This window comes from Rhineura floridana, chromosome 11 (assembly GCF_030035675.1).
Source record: "Rhineura floridana isolate rRhiFlo1 chromosome 11, rRhiFlo1.hap2, whole genome shotgun sequence".
NCBI lineage: Eukaryota > Metazoa > Chordata > Lepidosauria > Squamata > Rhineuridae > Rhineura > Rhineura floridana.
Window position 1 is genome coordinate 37,088,244 of NC_084490.1, and position 22,145 is coordinate 37,110,388.

The 22,145-nt window shown below is 39.8% G+C and overlaps 1 protein-coding gene across 2 annotated transcripts in view; it reads left to right on the forward strand.

The window, feature by feature from the left end:
• The window catches only part of LOC133365966 (albumin-like), a 37,573-nt gene that overhangs the window by 10,643 nt on the left and 4,785 nt on the right, over positions 1 to 22,145 (forward strand). For both annotated transcript variants that reach the window (XM_061588487.1, XM_061588488.1), the window contains exons 4-12: positions 4,029 to 4,240; positions 5,033 to 5,165; positions 6,146 to 6,243; positions 6,662 to 6,791; positions 9,938 to 10,152; positions 12,960 to 13,092; positions 14,005 to 14,102; positions 17,213 to 17,351; positions 21,729 to 21,952. In XM_061588487.1, the coding sequence (XP_061444471.1) occupies positions 4,029 to 4,240; positions 5,033 to 5,165; positions 6,146 to 6,243; positions 6,662 to 6,791; positions 9,938 to 10,152; positions 12,960 to 13,092; positions 14,005 to 14,102; positions 17,213 to 17,351; positions 21,729 to 21,952 (1,382 nt within the window). The remainder of the gene's footprint in view (positions 1 to 4,028; positions 4,241 to 5,032; positions 5,166 to 6,145; positions 6,244 to 6,661; positions 6,792 to 9,937; positions 10,153 to 12,959; positions 13,093 to 14,004; positions 14,103 to 17,212; positions 17,352 to 21,728; positions 21,953 to 22,145) is intronic.

Below are 22,145 nucleotides of genomic sequence, written 5' to 3' on the forward strand. Positions count from 1 at the left end.
CACGTAATTGTCTTTTAGGTAAAAACCCTGATTGATCTTCCTGAATAAATTGTTGCAATATTATTTTCAATCTTTCTGCCAAGATCATTGTAAAAATTTTATAGTCATTATTCAATAGAGATATTGTTCGACAATTTTTTGTTTTAGTTAAATCTTGCTCCTCTTTAGGTATTAATGTTATATTAGCATTTTTCCAACTATCCGGTATCTTTCCCTCTTGCAGAATAAGATTCATTGTAGACTGTAAAGGTAGCAAGAGTTCTTCCTCCAAACATTTATAATACATTGCAGATAACCCATCTGGTCCTGGCGCCTTTCCTAATTTAATTTTGTTTATAGCTTCAGATATCTCTCTTGACGTAATAGGGCCATTAATGGCTTGTCTCTGAAAGTCTGTAATTTTAGGCAAATTCTGTTTAGATATATACTCTTCTATTTTTTCAGATGGAATTTCCTGACACTTGTACAATGTTGAATAATACTGATGAAAAATCTTTTTGATTTTTACATTATCTGTCAGCGTCTCATCTCCTTCTTGTATCTTTAAAATAATATTTTTTGACGCTCTTTTCTTAATTTATATGCTAACCATTTCCCAGGTTTATTTGCAAATTCAAAAGTCCTTTGTTTAGCAAAATTTAGTTTCCTTTCAATTTCTCTAACTGTCAGCATTGATACTTGCTTCTGTAGCATTTTAATTTGATTTACAATAGAAACTTTAGTTGGATTCTTTTTCAATTCTTCCTCTTTTTGTTTTATTTCTTCCAAAATTAATTGCATTTTCTGTTGTTTCTTTTTTTTTAATTCAGAGTTACATTTAATGAAATATCCCCTCATAAATGCCTTACTTGTATCCCAAACAATATTTTCACTTGTTCCTTTATGTAAATTATGTTCAAAAAACTCTTTTAATTTCTTCTTACATTCTTGTACTACTTTGTCATTCTGTAATAAAGATTCATTTAGTCTCCATCTAAATCCAAGATTTTTTTTTTTAAAGTTAATATCACAGGATTGTGGTCCGAAAAAGTTTTTGGTAATATATCCATTTTAAAAATATCCTTCGCTAGGATTTTAGACATCCAAATCATATCAATCCTCGAAAATGTTTTGTGTCTTTCTGAAAAATAAGTAAATTCCTTTGCGTTATCATTTATATATCTCCAGGTATCCACCAATTCTAAATGTTCCATCAATTCAAAGCAAATCTTCGGTAATTTACCCTGTGTCTCTTTGATATTTTTTTCAGAAAGCCTATCAATTTTTGGTGAGATTACCCCATTCCAATCACCCATGACACACCAATGATCATATGAAAACTCTGACAATTTTTCCATAAGTCCTGTGTAAAACCTTGTTTTATCTTCATTGGGGGCATAAATACCCACTATCAAAATGTTTGTACCCTGTAAAGTAATTTCAACCCCCACAAATCTACCACTATCATCCAGTAATACCAATTTAGGAAGCAATTGTGGGTTAATGTAGAGAACAACTCCATTTTTTTTTTTGGTCCAGCCAAAATAAATTCTTCACCCAAATTTTTACAAATCAAATATTTGGAATCTTTCTTCTTAATATGAGTTTCTTGTAAACAAATTATATCCAATTTTAATTTTTTCAAATAATGAAACACTTTCTTTCTCTTCTGCGCCGTGTTGGCTCCATTTATATTCCAAGTTAGGTATTTGTAATCCATCTTTAAGCGTGTATTTTAAAATGTGCCTGGTGCTCCTTTTAATCCATCATCTTCCTTCCCCTCCTCTGCATATCCTTGTTGACTTTGTTCCCCAGGAATTATGTCCATATCTTTGAGTTTATCTTCATCCATATCTTTTGAAGCTTTTCTCAAGAAGTCCCTTGCTTTTTGAACAGTATTCAATCTATATTTCTGTTGTCTGAATGTAAAGATCACTCCTTCTGGAACATCCCATCTAAATTGAATTTTGCATTGTTTAAGTTTTTCTGTAAGGAAAGCATATTCTTTTCTCTTACGTAAAAGTCTAATAGGAATTTCTTTCATCACCAGTATTTCCTTACCATAAATTTTAAAGGTATTTTTAAAGTGTTGCTGTAATACCATATCTCTGGTCGTCTTCTTTATAAAGCGAACAAGCACATCTCTTGTTATTTTTTTCATTGTTGCATATCTGGAATTAATTCTATAAACTTTGTCTATTTCAAATTCCATCCGATCTTCATTCAAATCCAGAAATTTTGCTAAAGCATTAACAATTTTATCTCTGATGTCTTCACCTGATTCCTCAGGGATTGCACGGAATCTCAAACAGTATTCTTTATTTCTCACTTCAGTCACAGCCATATAGTCCAAGTTTTTGTCTAATTCCAGATTTAGTATATCTGTTCTATTCTCCAAGATTTGTACCTTTTCTTTAGTATTTTTTGCATCCTCCTTTATTTGCCCAATTGTCCCTTTAATCTCATCCACTTGTGTTTTAATATAGACTTTTATGTCCATCAATTCAGTTTTCATTTCCTGTTTTATATCATTAATCCCCTCCATTATTTTTTGAAACATATCTGGGGGTATAGCCCCTTCCTGTGGGTCAATAGAACGTCTTCGCTCCTGGGCCTTAGTTGCTTTTTTAGTTGTCATTTTCAAAAGAAGCCTTTAATTTCTGATATTAACCACTGTTCCAAAACCTAGAGGCAATCTGTTTCTTTTTTTTTCCTCCACCAACATAAGAGTTAATATTCCAGGCCTTTTATTATAGTCCAGCCAGCACAGCACAGTTCTTATCTACGTCCAAGAATGCAAAACAATTCTGGTTCCCAACACCAAACGATTAGTAACATATACGAACAGCAGATTCGTCCAAAAAAAAAAGGTCCAAGGAGAAAAATAGTCCAAAATATATTTCCATCAAATAGTAATTACCTCTCATCCGTTTTTAAACTTTAAAACTCCAAATTCAGGCCAGCTTTTTGTCGTAAAAAAAAGTAAATAAGTTGTTTACATTTTCTTTCTTCCTTAATTATATTTAAAAGAGAAAAAGTATGACTCACCCAGGTTTCTCAGTTGCTGATTCGTAAACAAATCTCTTTTATTGTAGTAATTTAAGCCAAATGATAAGATTTAGACAGAAGTGGGCTCGCTGGTTAATGACGTTTTTTTAAGAAGAAAAAAAAACGCTTCGCTTTTTTCCAGGGCAGCTTGCATGGGAGTCCTGACTCCGTCTTCAGCCGATCGGCATGCCTTCTTATCTCAGGGATTTCCTGATCAATTCCAGCCGCCGACAGCTCAACGAAGTCTTGTGGAAAATCTGATCGGTTCTCCTATACCTTGGAGAACATTTAAGCCAGTCAAAGATTCCTCTTGGCTGGCTTTTAACCTGAAAAAAGCTTCCTCTGAGGCAGAGATCTCTCAGAGACTGTCACCAGCTGAGCACTCACTTCTGGGAAGTCTCCAGATACGGTTATTTTTAAAGGATAATAATTGAAGTCTGAATCCAATCCAATGACATCAATAAAACACACTTACTATGTGCTGCTGTCTTGTAGTGTAAGCTTGAATCCATCAGGGGGATATAAATTTATGCATAAATTGCATCCCTTGTTCTCCTCCAAAATGGTTGATGCATGGCCCCTAGTGAAATCTGAAATAAAATTCCTGCATAGTGGATGGTGCATTCTACCAAACAATAGGTAAGAATTTTAATATGAACATTTCACACTTGAATCTTCATATGAGTTAGCATCCAACTAACTTGCTCCATCAGCACAAGGATTTCTGCTTGCACAGTGGAACTCCCCCCTCCCTTGCCATGCCCCCTGAATCTGTTCTGGGTTTCCCCCCAGCCATCTGGAACACATTTGGGGACGACACGGGGCAAGTAGTGGCAGGGATCCTGTGGCCCTGCAGATGGCAAGTGCCCAGATATATTCATACCAGTTTACAATTTAAGGAGACCATACGGATGTCCAAACAAACCCATGATATTTAGTCTAACTGTAATCAGTAAACAGGTGAGTGTATTTTTAATTAATTTTCTGGTTCTGTCAATCAGCATACTGCTTTTCTGGATGTACTGTGTCACGAACAAGAAATTGCTGCAAAATATGGATTTACTGAGTGTTGCAGTAAAGTCGATCCAGAAAGAAATGAATGTATTCTATCCCATAAAAATGGAACTCGAGGATTCATTCCTCCCTTTCAAAAACCAACTCCAGAGGACGGCTGCAAAGCATTTCAAGATAACCCAAAGCACGTGATTGCCACGTAAGTAAATTGATTCATGCTATCCCTTTGATGTATTGGTTGTCCTTTGGGGGATGAATGAAATTGCAATGCAATGTATCACCTTCTATTGCAAATCAGCTATCAGATCACAGCAGACACTGTGTGCTCCTTTCATATGAGCTGTCAAAACTCAAGTGGGACACTGACGTTCCTTCATTAGTGTTCTGCCCAGCCAGACTCCCAGGTATCCTAACCTTCCCCTATCCAAATTCCACCCAGTCAACCATGCCCTCTTCCAGTGTTTCCTATTCCATTCCCACCCATTTTCTGTTCTTTTTTTCTTTTTTAATGTTTTTCCCACCTATTCTATGGTTGCTAAGCATGCTCAATCCTTATTAGACTGGTGTGTGTGGGGGGGGGATTCCCCCATAGGGCTTTGTGGTTTGTTTTATTTTATGGGCTTGCACAAATCTTGGTATCCTTGTGAGCATTCTGATACCCCCCTCTGGCTTCTCAGTAGCCCTACATTGGCTATATAGCCATCTGAGTGAAGTGCTTGAGTCTGCTATGAGAAGGAGTGATATGGGATGCTATAAGCATAGATATTGTCACAATCTACTGTGTTGAAACCCCTGGGATTTAAGCAGCCTGTGTGTACAATTGCAGCTTGGGTCTCCTGTGTGGGAAATTGAATCTATTTGCCCTGTCATTCTTCTTGGATAAATGGTTATCCTCCATCTCCTTAATAGCAGCTTTATTTATAAAGAGCACCACAACCTTTGCTGTAAGAAACTGCAGCCCAGGTTACTTAAAGGCATCCTTTTGTTGCAGTTATGTCAATGAGGTTTCCAAAAGATACCCCTTTTTAATGATCATCACTATCTTGGATAAAGCTAAAGAATATAAGGAGGTCCTGACAACTTGCTGCCAGGATGCTGACAAGGCTGCCTGCTTCACAGAAAAGGTATTTTATTGTCATTCGAATAATGTCTTTGACTCTTACAGAATCTACCTCTGCTAAGTTCGTAGGATGCTGTTTTATATCTGATCAGTCCATTGGTCCATCTAGTCCCAAACTGGTTATCCAGACAATGGCTTCCGCAGGTTTCAGGCACCAATCTTTCCCTTCCCCAGCTCTGAGCCTGATTTTTTAAAAAAGAAATGGCAGATTGGAGTCTGGAACCTTCTGCACACAAAGCATGGAGTTTTATCACTGAGGTACAGTCCCTCCCATAATTCCTTCCCAGATTTGGAGGTTCCATTGTACTGGGGATGTTGATTAGGACAGAACTCAAAATGCTGGAATCTGGGGTTCTTCAGAGAGCATAGTTTTCCAATTGGGCAAGAGATGATTAAGATGATGCACCATTTATCAATGAGTTGTGTATCAATGAATTTTCCTTCTTTCTGTTGTTGATTTATTATTATTAACAATAATATGGTATTAATGGTAATGGTAATGGTAATAATGGCTGGCGACTTGGAACATGGTAGCAGTGGTGGGGCGGGAATGTGCAGCGGCAGGTTCCTGATGGGCGGCGGCTGCGGTGTTGGCCCGCTGCATGGTTCACGGACAAGTTGAATTTCACTGTGACTTACGAGCTCCGGGCGGAGCTCCCCTGAACTGCCTGGCCTGTATCCCTTGTCATCATGCAGGAACCTCACACTGCTGCCTATACCAGCCCCCAGCCCATACACTGTTGCTGTCCTCCACTAACACCATTACTGGGTCTACTCTGTTGTTGTCGGGCAAGAGTAAGGAGGCTTTGGACAAGAACAGAATTAGGTTCCATTTTATTGTTTAGATTTTCAATACTTGATGTTATGATGTTTTTGCTTTGTACATCGCCCAGAGTGGCTGGACAACCAGCCAGATGGGCGACTAATAAATCCAATAAATAAATAAATAAATAAATAATTGTTATTTTTATTGTTATTATACAGGCAACAGCTGTCACACAGCATCTGAGAGCAGACTTTGATCGGCAGAAGGCCATCTGTTCTGATCTGAGGAAGTATGGAGAAAAAACCCTGTTAGCTATGTAAGTTTGGCTGCCTGGGGAAAGATTACCTACATAGATGTTCAACTAAGAAATATTCTAGAGAGTGGCAGAAATGTTGATGTATATCCCTGCATGATGGCACTGTCTACTCCTTTAAACAATATAGGCTAGGAACTTACCTGTTCTAGAAATCAGAAAGGAAGAAAGCTGGTGTTCTCAGAGTGTTAAATTCTGCAGCCAGTGCCAGTTCCTGCAGCTTTTATCTACTTGTGAGGAACCACCAAAAAGAAACACAAAGTCCTGAATGTAAATGGACTGAAAGGCTTTTTAAAGAAAAGTCACATTATAGGGCACAGTATAATTATGCTGCCGATACTGCTGGGAATAAACCCTAGATGTCATATGACACCTCTCTGGAAACAATCCAAACATTTTGTCTGTTTTTGTTTTTTTCCAGGAAAATTGTTCAGCTGAGCCAGAAGTTGCCCAAGGCTGATTTTGCTACAGTTGTCAAGCTTGCTGGATATATTGTACACCCCTTTACAGAGTGCTGCAAGGGTGATACCCTGGAGTGTGCACTTGACAGGGTAAAAGGGATTAATTTCACTGAAATTACCTCAAGCCAACAGCATGTTCTTGTTCAGAGAAGTCAGCCCCTTGGCATTTGCTTTCCTTCTAGCAGGTCAGGGCCAGGGAGATGTCAGGCTTGCAGCATCTGCTTCCATTTCTTTATTTGCTTGTTTAGCTAGCAAGCTAGACTTCAGAGATGTACCAACCAGAGCCAAATGAAAGAATCTGATGGTGGTGGGGAACAGCATACTATTTGGTTTTAGAAACAGGATGTCCCTGAGTATAATAGTATATACTCAGACCAGGAATTTGTTTTCCCCGCCATAACTGAGTGGGCAATCCAGTTACTAGGAATGTAAGAAGGCCTCCATTTGTGTTCAGTTCTGCCCTGTATTCATCACATGAAGCCCTGTTTCTGTTCTGCTGCAGGTCATAAAAACAATGTTATTCATCTTGCTGCCTGTTGTAACAAAGTTATATACCTTGTGTAATTCATTCATTAATTGCATGAATTAGATTGTCTTTATGTTGCTCCACACTAGGAACATCAGAACATAGGAAGTTGTGTTATATTGAGTCAGACCATTGTTCTATCTAGCTCAGTACTATCTATACTCTGCAGGGTTTCAGACAGGACTCTCTCCCAGACCTACCTGGAAATGACGGGGATTGAACCTGAGTCTTTCTGCATGCAAGGCAGATGCTCTGTCATTGAGCTACGTCCCTTCCCCATTATTTATTTTGCTCCCCACACAATTCATTTCAATTGAAAGGAAATACAATGCAAATGTAGAAAAATGTAATCAATTGCATATTGTTGGTGGACTGAAAGCAGTAGCCACAGGGAATACCGACAGTATTTACTGCATTGTTCTCTGTTCTGGACCTGGGGTGAATAAGCAAATATCAGCAATTTCAACTGTCATTTCCATTTTTGTTAGAATTTTCTGACATCCTTACCTGTCACATACAAATCCTCTCCTGGTTTTCTTCCCATGCTGTCTTTATCTCACAGCAGCCTGATTTAACGGAGAGTGGGGGTTTTTTTTGCAGGGGAGGGCTATATATATATCCCCTTGCCTGCACACCAGTCACTCCACCTGCCAATGCTCACCTCAGGTAGCAGGAAGGTGGCAGTGGCAGCAGCAAGCAAGCAGTGAGCATGTGGGCTAGCAAGCTGCAGCATGGATTTTTCCATCCCCTTCACCTGCACAACACTCATTGCACCTGCCACTGCCCACTTTGGCAAGCAGGCAAGGTGGTGGTGGCAAGCTTGGCAGATAGGTGAGCACTTGAGTGGCAGGCAAGCAGCCTAGATGGGGTGATGGGCAAGCAGCAGCAGTGGCAGCCTAGTTGGGGCTAGTGTGTGGCCTAGGTGTGCTGTGCATTGGCGGAATTTGTCAAGGGGAGGCAGCAGTGCAGGGAGGTAGTGGTGGTGGATGAATAGCCAAGGCAAGCTGCCAAGGAGCATGAGTGGGCCCATGGCTAAGGGTGCATGCCAACACATGGAGGTCCTGGGGTATATTGCAAGGGTGGTTGGTGAGACATGTGACAGAAATTAATATGAGAAGGGAATTAGCAGGACAATAACTTTACCCAAGGCACTCAGCTCAAGCCCCAGATATTTGGGCTCACGTGCACATATTTAAGGAATCAGTGTAGGATGGGGAAGGTATTTCTGAGTCATCCTTATGCTATACACACACACTGGAACATGTCTGCAAGCTCTCTACATGCTATAACCATATGCATGTGAGCCCTTTGCGGATGTCTCCAGATGGATGGAAGGGACTGCATTCCCCAGCACTAGTGAAGAGTGGACCAAACATCTGAAAGGGTCATTGGTCTCAGGAAATCATGGTGAGAATCACTCTAACATGTGCCTTTGATTAAATGATTTAAAGTTGAGACTAATAGATGGCTCACACAATAAAATATCATTCTGTGCTTAAGGCACCATGAGTCTCAGAGGATTCTGGTAGGTTGCTTCAATGATTTACTCTGTACCACAGTGTTAGCTTAACAGAAGGGTGAGGTGCTGATTTACTCTTTGCTGCACTTCAGTGACACCACCATGTTTGTCCAAAGGGTGATATTTCTGCATCCACCTCAGCTGTGTTCACATGACACCTGGGGCCAATTGGATTCCACCTGGGCCTACAAAGCTGCTGATTGTGGTCTGTTTCTTTAGAGTGAATATCTCAGTAATCAGGCACAGTCTGAGCTCCTCTTCAACTGCCTGCTTGCTTTCTAGTTTGGCTAACACTTGTCTTCAGACTGCCAACACACTAGCCTGCTTGGTGGCAACCTGTGACAGGGCCTTCTTGTGGGTGGTTCGGCATTTGTAGAACACCGTCTTTGGTGAGGTGTATCATTCTCCCTCATTATTAACTTTTAGGAGAAATTTAAAAGCATTCCTGCTTATCTAGGCCTTTGATGGCTAAAAGACCTGTTCCTGGCCACCCTGAAATTATCAGTTTTGACAGTAGGTTTTAGGAGTTTTAGACTGCTTTCCGAAGATGGTTTTAAATTCTTTTTAGAAGTTTAATCTGTGTTATTTTAGTATTGAAATATTCCTTTGGAAGAAGGGTATTTAATAATAATAATAATAATAATAATAATAATAATAAATCTTAGAAATGAACAAGAGAGGCACAAACCTTACTAATCATCACCTTGAGCAAGCCTGATTTTTATGGATTCAGGTGTAACAACAGCTGTTGTTGTTGTTGTTACATTTATATCTGACCTTTCCTTCAAGGTCAGGGTGGTTTATACTCTTTGCCCCCCTCAATTTTATCCTCACAACAACCCTTTCAGGTCAGTTAGGTTGAGAGATAGTGACTGGTCCAGTGATCTTCTTGGCTGTCTGGGGATTTGAACTCTGGTCTCACAGGTCCTAATCCAACGCTCTAACCACTACGTTGTTGATCATCAATGTCAAAGGAACAGAGGAAACTGTCTTATCTCATGTCATACTGCTTGTCCATGTAATCCTGTATTCTCTAATATGAAAGCAATCTTGCAGGAAAGCTTGTCAGCCATTATGGATCTTATGAAGGAATCCAGACAAACTTTCAAGGAAATCCAGGTTTCTGCAGATCATAGGTTGAAAGCTGTTATCTTAAAATGACCAGTTGTTTGTGAACCTCCTTTCTTACAGGTGAAGGTGTCAACGTACACCTGTTCCCTTCAAGACATTATATCCAGTAAAGTGAAGAAGTGTTGTGAAGAGGGCCTGTTGCAACGAGCCAATTGTCTAGCTAATGTAGGATATGATGACAAGCCTGCAGATTTGTCTCCTACTGTCAGGGAGTTCATTGATAACAAAGAAGTATGTCAACACTACACTGAGAACAAGACTCTTCACCAGGCAAAGTATGTCATAGAGATTCTTTAATCCAACTCCGTTGCGAATTCGGAGCAATAGCCAATCAAGCATAACAGGGAGTTGAAATGAGATAAAGTGGAGGTCAGCTAGAGAAAGTCAATTGCATAGTATTGTCTGGGCAAATAAGTCTCCCTAAGAAGGACTTAAACCAAGATGTAGAGAGGCAAGAGAGAGAAGGACAGGCAAGAAAAGAAGTGGCAAGCTGGGGCAGGAAGAGGAAAACTAGGTACATAGGCAAGGCTAGAATCTGCCTAATACCTTGGAAAGCACCTAAGCTTGACTGACTAGGGCAACCAGAATGATCAAGGGGATGGAGCGACTCCCTTATGAGGAAAGGTTGCAGCATTTGGAGCTTTTTAGTTTAGAGAAAAGGCGGGTCAGAGGAGACATGATAGAAGTGTATAAAATTATGAATGGCATTGAGAAAGTGGATAGAGAAAAGTTCTTCTCCCTCTCTCATATTACTAGAACTCGTGGACATTCAAAGAAGCTGAATGTTGGAAGATTCAGGACAGACAAAAGGAAGTTACTCAGCACATAGTTAAACTATGGAATTTGCTCCCACAAGATGCAGTAATGGCCACCAGCTTGGATGGCTTTAAAAGAAGATTAGACAAATTCATGGAGGACAGGGCTATCAATGGCTACTAGCCATGATGGCTGTGCTCTGCCACCCTAGTCAGAGGCAGCACGCTTCTGAAAACCAGTTGCCGGAAGCCTCAGGAGGGGAGAGTGTTCTTGCACTCGGGTCCTGCTTGCGGGCTTCCCCCAGGCACCTGGTTGGCCACTGTGAGAACAGGATGCTGGACTAGATGGGCCACTGGCCTGATCCAGTAGGCTCTTCTTATGTTCTTATGACTACTGAAGGCAGATGCACTTAATGGTCTTCCTGAAGTGTAGCCCATGACTGACATAGGAGTAACATCTCACCCTTCTTCCTCCACTCTGTAGACTCAAAATGCTCACCACCCACCACCACCTGGGATACCAGTGCACAGACCAAATCTGATATTTGTCCTTTGCTCTGTGTGTGGGGTAGGTGGGTGCAATCAGACATCATCCATCATAATTGTGATGAATATGGAGTCATATTTCCAAAATAGCCCAAGGCCAATGTGGCAAAAATAAATGGTAGAAAAGAAGTAAAAATCAATGGTTTAAAACAATGTAAAATAACTCTGTTAAAATATTTATCAAAGATAACAGGAGCATAATAATTGAAAAGGTAATGAAGAAGCCAGCAAGGACAACACATCAAATATCCCCAGTGGATAAGCAAAATGTAACCATCTGGGAAAAGGCCAGTATTGATGATGTATGGTGGGTATTTGTGGTGGCTCTTCCACAGAAAGGAGCCCTCCACTCAAGCAGATCTAGATTATGACCCAGAAGAAAGCATGAGGAGTAACGTCCCACTGCAGATCTTTGAGCATCGATTGGTTCATACACTTTCATCTCATACAGCTTCAGTTCAAAAGGGGTGCAAAGAACTGCAAGGTGGCATGTTTTGTATGGCTCTCCAAAGTGTACATCCTTCTGAGACCATTATGTCTAATGAATATTAACAGGAAGGAAATGGTGACATGGGGTGTGTGGGGGAGTGTGTGTGTGTTATTTCAGTTTGTAACTTATTTATTTATTCATTTATTACATTTATGCCCTGCCTTTCTTTTCATGAAACCCAAGGCAGCTTACATTTGGTTCTCAGGTGGTCTCCTATCCAGGCACTGACCAGACTTGACCCTGCTTAGCTTCAGCAGAGAGCTGGCCTTATGTGCCTTCAGACCATAGCCTGGGACCATAACTTACAGTTATGAAGTGGCACAACTGTGTGTAATTCTTTTTTCTTTTCTATATTTTGAGTGTGTGTGTGTGCTAAACTTCTCTAAAACTAAAGATCCATTGGATGACTGTCCTACGATGCACTTTCAAAACAGGGTGATAAGAATTCCCTGGAAATTACGCTGCACAATCATATAAGATTGTTTCTAGAATAACTGGAAATAAAAAAAGATTTTGGTTTGGAGTTCCTGAAACATTGCTGAAGTTTCAATATGTATCTGAATTGGGATTATAATACCCAATATACGGGACTGCCCTATGGATTGCTGAGATATTTGAAGTGTTTTGAACTCTTTAAACCAAGAGTGGGAAACCTCAGGCCCATAGGCCCAGTGTGGCTATACAAGCCTCTCTGTCTGGCCCCTGGGACTCTACCCAGACCACGCCCACTATTGGCCCCATTTCACAACTCTGTTCTTGAGTGTTTTTGTCTGGGCAGAATCTGCCCTTTAACTTAATGCCTCCAGCATGCCTGAATGAGGAACATAGAAGGGTCTGTAAGTACAGGCATACCCCGCTTAACATCGCTTCACTTAACGTCGCTTCACTTAACGTCGCCTTGCTATAACATACATGCTCCATACGTCCCCATACCCCGCTTAACGTACACTTTATTGGCATGATGCCGCTGCCATCTAGTGGTGATTGCATGCAGTACAAGTGAAGACAATTGCTTCACTTAAAGTTTATTTTTGCTTAAAGTATACTCTCCGGTCCCATTGCGAACGTTAAAGCGGGGTATGCCTGTATGTATAGAGACTAGCTTACAAAGGTACAATTTACATTCCTTACTCCACCCACTTTTGCCTCTGGAAAGCGGCCCGCAGAAAGTTGCCTAGAAGGGAATGTGGCTCTGAGGCTGGAAAAGGTACCCCATCCCTCCTTTAAACATGTATTACTGTTGTAGTTGTCATTGGTATAACCTATTAAGGAAATCTTTCCTTTGTTTCAGGTTTCTTCATGAGTATGGAAAGAGACATCCTGAGTTATCTGCAGAGCTTATTGTTAGACTTGGCAAAGGCTATGGGGATTTGCTGGATAAGTGTTGTGCGCTGGATAATACTGTAGAGTGCCTTGGACAAGGGGTGGGTAATGTTTCATCTTCACGCAGTGGATGTGTGCTTGCTTTGTGATAAACAAGAGACGGATTGTGAATGTTTAGTAGGCCTATCTGGGGATATGAGGAGTGTAGGAAGTTTTGCATGGAAAGCATATGCTCTTCTATCATGGAGCTATAGCTCTTCCTTGCCTCCACATTGCCCCTGTGTGTCTGATCTTGCTGCTTCTAGGGAATCGAGCACAGCCTCATATTCAAGAGCCTATGCTTGAGAATACAAACATACAGTGCAAATTCCATCCAGTGCTGAGCTATGCCAAAGAAAGCCTTCCGTGTCAGCCATTGGCTATGTTCAGATAATAGATGTTTCAGGAAAAGGAGAGTGAATTTGAGATTCAAGGTGATCTTTAATTATGACTGCAGAGGAAATAAAATTCCACATTGTAGTAAGGACAGAAGAGAATTTTGTAAGGTGCACATTTTTTAAGCAAGATGACCTAATTCACACCTCTCCTAGGAATGCACAGATCAAAACATAATCATGCTGTGGAGTCTGCAATTTTCTGAATGTTTTGGATACAATACCAAAAACGATACCAAAATATGTTGTAAACGTGTAATTTAGGCCAAAATGTTTTTAGAAATGTATAAATTGAAATAAAATATATTTAAATATATATTTTATTATAAAAGATGTTTAAGTATGAATTTATATTTGAAATTCCTTGATCACCTAATATTAGTCTCTTGATGGCCTACAATTCCATCTTTAGTCATTTCTAAAACAATTGTCTTTGTGCATCCTCAGTTAACTTTACCTTCAAGAAAGCACCCTATAATCTTATACATATAATGGCATGTTACTGAGTCAGACACCTTACAATCCTTCTTATAACTTTACCCATCTCAACACTATACATTTCCTTCCACTTTCTTTCAGGAACAACAACTCCAAAAACACATTGCTGACATCCTAGAAGTGGTTAAGACAAACTGTGATCTCTATGAGAAAGCAGGCGAATACCTCTTCCAAATTAAGTATGCTTTTATTCTCATAAGATTCTAGCTTGGAATAGGGGCCAGATGTTCACTAAACTCAGGATGCACAACAGGTTGCTGAGAGAAAGAAACAGAAATGGCTGTCTCCCAATAATAATAATAATAATAATAATAAATCTAGCTGTGTTGCCCAAATCTGTGTCAGGCATTCAGTATCAGCTAAGTTATATGAAGTTCCACCAACTGTGTACCGAGAGGTGTAGCGATGGGGGGGAGGAGAGGGGGCATTGCCACCCCAAATGATAATTCTGCCCCCCCAATAAAATTTCTTCAGACTTCTAGCATTGCAGTAACTTAAAACTTCAGTAAAAATACAGTTTAGACATCCAAAGAGAGAGGCAGGACAAAGTTAACAAGGGAATGTAAACACAGCAAATAGAAGAGTTAAAAGTGTGAATGAAGTCAACACAAATCTCGATGGATGGGGAAGGGAATTGGCAAACCTGAGGAAAGGCTTGGAGGACAGTATTGTTACACACCACAGAGCATATCCTCCTCCCCTGTAGTGCTCAGCCAGTCTCTGTAGGTGGTGGGTGTTACTAGTGCATCTGGTGGATGTGCCTAGGCTGTGAAGCCTAGACCGTGCAGCAGCCCAACCTACTCCAGCACAGGACCTGAGAAGAAGCAGAGAAGTGAGTGATCTGGCTTTCCAAGGACTAGGAAGCTTAATGAGACCTTACTAAGCACAGGCAATGGGGAGCTGGAATATTGTGTGTCTAAGGGGGCATTTCTTCTGTAGTTTGTTAAATGTTGAAAAACATTTCCTTGCAATCCTTTCATCCCATTTCCATTTCAAAGTGGTTTTGAAGGCTAGAGCCTTAGTTGCAACAGTTTTATAGCTCCACCCAATGGTGCAATTGATAATTATAAATAATTCACCTTATTTAACTTTTCTCATGTCAACTTACGTACTACCAAAATATGGTGTGCAAGATTTGCTGGTAGAGCCATCAGAAGCTGTGTTAGCTGGCTGGCCCAGGCCCTTTTTGTGGAATAGAGATTGTGTGCGCTTGTAGCTTGGAGATATATACTGTCAATCATTTCCTTGTGAACATTGATGTTTATAGGTGTTCATTTATTTTTTAAAGTGAATCTTCTCTTAATTGCTTTCTTGGCATCGCAAAGGAGAGCAGGGAATTGGTTAAGTAGCAGGAAGCAAAGAGTAGGAATAAATAGACAGTACTCCCAGTGGAGGGCTGTAGAAAGTGGAGTCCCTCAAGGATCAGTATTGGGACATATGCTTTTTCACTTGTTCATTAAGGACCTAGGGATGAGCAATGAGGTGGCTAAATTTGCTGATGATAGTAAACTGTTCAAGATTGTTAAAATAAAAAGGGATTGCAAAGAGCTCCAAAATGACCTCTCCAAGTTAGGTGAATGGGTGGAAAAATGGCAAATGCAATTCAATGTAAACAAGTGTAAAATTATGCATATTGGAGCAAAAAATTGTAATGCTCATGGGGTCTGAACTGGCAGTTACTCACCAGCAACAAGACCTCGGGGTCATAGTGGATTGCTTGATGAACATGTTGACCCAGTGTGCAGCACTGTTAAAAAGGCAAATTCCATGCTAGGGATCATCAGGAATTGAAAATAAAACTGCTGATATCATAATGCCATTATATATCTTCCTCTCTCAAACCACTAGAACTTGTAGACATTCAATAAAGCTGAATATTGGAAGATTCGGGATAGACAAAAGGAAGTATTTCTTCACGCAGCACATAGTTAAACTATGGAATTCACTCTGAGAAGAGGCAAGGATGGCCAACAACTTGGATGGCTTTAAAAGAGGATTAGACAAATTCATGGAGGATAAGGCTACTAGCCATGATGGTTGAGTTTTGCTACCATAGTCAGAAGCAATATGCTTCTGAAAACCAGTTGCCGGAAGCTGTAGGATGGGAGAGTGCTCTTGCACTCAGGTCCTGCTTGTGGGCTTCCTATGGGTATCTGTTTGGCCACCTGGAAAACAGGATGCTGGACTAGATGGGCCACTAGCCTGATCCAGCAGGCTCTCCTTATGTTCTGATGTTTAGGGTACTTAATTCCAGGAAGCAGCTGCCTCAGGAGAACTGAACTCACAGTTCATGAGTTTAATAACACATTGTACTTTTACAAGGAAGCCTTTCCATGCATGTACACTTTGTATGCTGCAGGACTCACCTTTGGTGCATCTACAGCTGTGCATGAAAATTCATTCTCAACTTTGACATATGTGCTCACACCATACAGTTCAGTGCTTCATTAGTAATCTTGGCTTTGGAAAGTAACGTATCTGATGGAATTTCAAGTGAACAGATCCTCTACAAGGTTGCAGAGAAATCATGGCACATTAGACTTTATAAACAGTTCAGACCATTATGGTAGGATGATTTGTACAATATACATTTACTTCCTAGTCATTGTTATTTACACAGCTATTTTGCATGTGGAAAATATTGCATTCTAAATTTATTTACTTTTTTGTAAATTTCACAAGTCATAGTTCCTAATTAAAATGCATACAGTATGGTTTATTTTTCTCATTACCTATGAAAATGTTTTCCCCCAGAAAAAAATCAATGTACTGCCTTTAAGTCGATTCTCACTTATGGCGACCCTATGAATAGGATTTTCATGAGGCTGAGAGGCAGTGACTGGCCCAAGGTCACCCAGTGAGCTTCATGGCTGTGTGGAGATTTGAACCCTGGGCTCCCAGGTCGTAGTCCAACATCTTAACCACTACACCACACTAGAAACTGCTTTTATATTGACTGATGCCCGTGTACTTCTGCCCCCCTATTTCAGTGTCTGCCCACCCAGTGAAAATTGTCTTGCTACACAGGATACAGGCTGGTCTGTGTGCTTGGGCAGGCACATACATGAGGTTTTGTCAGGATGAGAAGTGCTTTTGAATTAAACTTCCAATGGCCACATTCCCATCGTCCCACCAATGCATCCTAAAAGACGCCTCAGTTTGTTCTCTCATCTTGGGGAAGTGCAATTTTCTCCGAGATCTTGACCATTGCTACTACAAAACCACCCAAGACAGGGGTAGCCTCCCAAATGTTCTCTGACTAGAATCTCCTGGGTCATGGTTCTTTCAGTGTCCTCACCCAATACACCAGGAAGGCTCCCCAGCTGACATTTGAAGAACTGCTGAAGTACACAAAGCAATTCACGGATGCTGCTGCCCAGTGCTGCAAGGCGGATGATGCCCATAGACTGCCGTGTGTTGAGAGACATGTGAGTAATTTTTCCTCCAGATCTCTCTCTCTTTCTTTCTCTCTCTTCCCCAGGCCCTTTCCTCCCCCTCCTGAGTTTCTTTAAATAACCTGGACCCAAACTGGTTGGCGATGTAGATGTAATGACGACTAACTTGAACAGGAAAATAAAATACAAAACAGCCAGGGCTGGCCACAGACTGTCTGAAATGAAGCACAAAACACCACCCCGTCCCATTCCATGTACAAATGCCACCCATACTGGCAGTCAATTTTTACTTCCACACTGGTAACGGGACAACACCCTCCACTGCACCTAAGAGCACAGGCTCACTTAGAGGGCACTGAGCTGTCCAGATGGTACACACACAACCGTGTCCATTTCCTGCTCCACAACATCCCCTCCTATGTAGAGACCCTGCTGCCAAAATGTAACCTGGATGTTGGCTAAGTAGGCATGACAATAAACAGCTGAGTGCTCCAGACAGACTAACAACTGACACACTAACACAGGAGTGGCTCATATTTTTTGAGGAAGGAGGACCACAACCACCCTTGGTCAACCCTCCTGGGACGTCATGACAGTGATGGTTGTGGCTAAACGTGGGTGTAGTACACAGTGCACATGCCATGCACACAGAAACACAGTTGACACACACATGCACACACAAACATACAGTCAAACATAGAGGAACACAGGTCTTCCTCCGCAGAAGATGAGCAGGGAGAGGCAATTTGAACCCCTTTTGTGGCACTAACAATGTTTGCAAAAATGCATATATTGGGGAAAGTGTGCAAAAAATGAATATATGAGTGGAAATAACATACAAAACTATATTACAGTACATTAGTAGAAACTGCATGCAAAAATGTGTACATTATTTAATTATTCAATTGATATTCTGCCCTTCCTCCCAGTAGGACATTAGTCATAGCTGCATAGAAAAATGTGTTTAGTGACTTCCCGGAAGTGAGTGCTCAGTTGGTGACTGTCTCTGAGAGATCTCTGCCTCAGAGGAAGCTTTTTTCAGTTTAAAAGCCAGCCAAGAGGAAACTTTGACTGGCTTAAATGTTCTCCAAGGTATAGGAGAACCGATCAGATTTTCCACAGGACTTCGTTGAGCTGTCGGCTGCTGGAATTGATCAGGAAATCCCTGAGATAAGAAGGCATGCCGATCGGCTGAAGATGGAGTCAGGACTTCCAGCAAGCTGTACTGGAAAAAAGCGAAGCGTTTTTTTTTCTTCTTAAAAAATATCCTTAACCAGCGAGCCTACTTCTGTCTAAATCTTATCGTTTGGCTTAAATTACTACAATAAAAGGGATTTGTTTACGAATCAGCAACTGAGAAATCTGGGTGTCATACTTTTTCTCTTTTAAATATAATTAAGGAAGAAAGAAAATGTAAACAACTTATATATGTATATTTTACGACAAAAAGCTGGCCTGAATTTGGAGTTTTAAAGTTTAAAAATGGATGAGAGGTAATTATTATTTGATGGAAATATATTTTGGACTATTTTTCTCCTTGGACTATTTCTTTTTGGATGAATCTGCTGTTCGTATATGTTACTAATCGCTTGGTGTTGTGAACCAGAATTGTTTTGCATTCCTGGACGTAGATAAGAACTGTGCTGTGCTGGCCGGACTATAATAACAGGCCTGGAATATTAACTCTTTTGTTGGTGGAGGAAAAAAAAAAGGAAATAGACTGCCTCTAGGTTTTGGAACAGTGGTTAATATCAGAAATTAAAGGCTTCTTTCGAGAATGACAACTAAAAAAGCAACTAAGGCCCAGGAGCGAAGAGGTTCAATTGACCCACAGGAAGGGGCTATACCCCCAGATATGTTTCAAAAAATAATGGAAGGGATTAATGATATAAAACAGGAAATGAAAACTGAATTGATAGATATAAAAGACTATATTAAAACACAAGTGGATGAGATCAAAGGGACAATTGGGCAAATAAAGGAGGATGCAAAAAATACTAAAGAAAAGGTACAAATCTTGGAGAATAGAACAGATATATTAAATCTGGAATTAGAAAAAAACTTGGACTATATGGCTGTGACTGAAGTGAGAAATAAAGAACATTGTTTGAGATTCCGTGCAATCCCTGAGGAAACAGGTGAAGACATCAGAGATAAAATTGTTAATGCTTTAGTAAAATTTCTGGATCTGAATGAAGATCGGATGAAATTTGAAATAGACAAAGTTTATAGAATTAATTCCAGATATGCAACAATGAAAAAAATTCCAAGAGATGTGCTTGTTCACTTTATAAAGAAGACGACCAGAGATATGGTATTACAACAACACTTTAAAAATACTTTTAAAATTGATGGTAAGGAAATACTGGTGATGAAAGAAATTCCTATTAGACTTTTACGTAAGAGAAAAGAATATGCTTTCTTTACAGAAAAACTTAAGCAATGCAAAATTCAATTTAGATGGGATGTTCCAGAAGGAGTGATTTTTACATTCAGACAACAGAAATATAGATTGAATACTGTTCAAAAAGCAAGGGACTTCTTGAGAAAAGCTTCAAAAGACATGGAAGAAGATAAACTCAAAGATATGGATATAATTCCTGGGAAACAAAGTCAACAAGAACATGCAGAGGAGGGGAAGGAAGATGATGGATTAAAAGGAGCATCAGGCACATTTTAAAATGCACACTTACAGATGGATTACAAATATCTAACTTGGAATATAAATGGAGCCAACACGGCGCAGAAGAGAAAGTGTTTCATTATTTGAAAAAATTAAAATTGGATATAATTTGTTTACAAGAAACTCATATTAAGAAGAAAGATTCCAAATATTTGATTTGTAAAAATTTGGGTGAAGAATTTATTTCGGCTGGACCAAAAAAAAAAAAAATGGAGTTGTTCTTTACATTAACCCACAATTGCTTCCTAAATTGGTATTACTGGATGATAGTGGTAGATTTGTGGGGGTTGAAATTACTTTACAGGGTACAAACATTTTGATAGTGGGTATTTATGCCCCCAATGAAGATAAAACAAGGTTTTACACAGGACTTATGGAAAAATTGTCAGAGTGTTCATATGATCATTGGTGCGTCATGGGTGATTGGAATGGGGTAATCTCACCAAAAATTGATAGACTTTCTGAAAAAAATATTAAAGAGACACAGGGTAAATTACCGAAGATTTGCTTTGAACTGATGGAACATTTAGAATTGGTGGATACCTGGAGATATATAAATGATAACGCAAAGGAATTTACTTATTTTTCAGAAAGACATAAAACATTCTCGAGGATTGATGTGATTTGGATGTCTAAAATTCTAGCGAAGGATATTTTTAAAATGGATATATTACCAAAAACTTTTTCGGACCACAATCCTGTGATATTAACTTTAAAAAAAAATCATTTTATCATATGTGGTGGCTGTGTAAAAAGGCAAAATCATTTTGGGCACAGATAGGTAGGAAGATGCAAAAAATTCTAAAGATAGATATTCAGTCAAAACCAGAATTTTTTTTATTGGGTTTTATGGATAAACAAATAGAAAAGAAATATGGAAGAATAATATTATATATGATTACGGCAGCAAGATTATTATATGCACAAAAGTGGAAAATGGAATCAACACCAACAACGGAAGAATGGCTATTGAAATTAATGGACTTAGTAGAAATGGATAAATTGACATGTCTACTTAGAGAAAAATCGACAGATACATTTCTTAAGGAATGGAAGCCTCTCTTAGACTTTTTGTTGAAAGATCAAAATAAAATGATGATATTGGGATTTGACGATTAACTAAGACAGCCTATGGAGAAAAGTGATCCTGTATGTATACATTAAGGGACAGGTTTGATGTATATTATATACTTATAGCTGATCTGCGACAAATCGGAAGTCAACTATTTTATTTTTATTTTTTTTGTCGTATTGTTATGTTTTTTGACTTTGTTTTGTTTGTCTTTTGAAAAATTTGAATAAAAATTATTAAAAAAAAAGAAAAGAAAAATGTGTTTAGTAGAAGAAATTCTCACTAAAACGCTGGAGAATTCATGCACATTTTTTGGTAAAAATTTGCAAATTGTTGCAGAAATGAGGAGAACCACATTTAAGATTGGGAAAATGAGAAACTGAGAGAACTGAAATTGACAGATCCTTCCATCCCTATCCACTGATGGTGCTCTTCAATTCCCACCCACCCACCGCCGCCACCCCCCAGCTCTATCTCTGCCAGAAAATTGGATTGGGGAAACTGTCAGGCCACTGGAGGTTATGTCCACCTTTAGTTTGTCTTTGCTTGCTCACCTTTTTTTCAAAAGTAAAAAGCCCAAACTGTAACCTTTCCTCATGGGAACGTTCCTCAGCCATTTGACCATTTTGGTTGTTCTTTTCTGAACCTTTTTCAGGTCACTCAAGTGCTTGGAGGGATATGTCAGCGACACGAAGAACGTCACATAAACAAACAAGTGTGCAAATGCTGTGGGGACTCCTTATTTTTCCGTGGGGAATGCTTCAGGAATTTGGGAGCAGATCCAGAGTATGTCCCTGAGCCATCCTGTCGTGATCCGTTCATCTTCCATGCAGATTTGTGCACAGCTGAGCAGAAAGAGCAGCAACTCAAGAAGAAAAAGTAAGAGGCCAGACACTTACTCCCCATTATTTGGCTGGTTTGTTCAAATCAATCAATGCAGGGGCTTCAGCCTTCATCACCACTGCAATTCCTGACTACATACAGCTGTCCTTGCTGCATACTCTCTGCCAACCTGTTCTCCCTGGCCTCTCCTATTTAGAGCCCCTTTCCTTCCAATGCCTTGCTGTCTTTG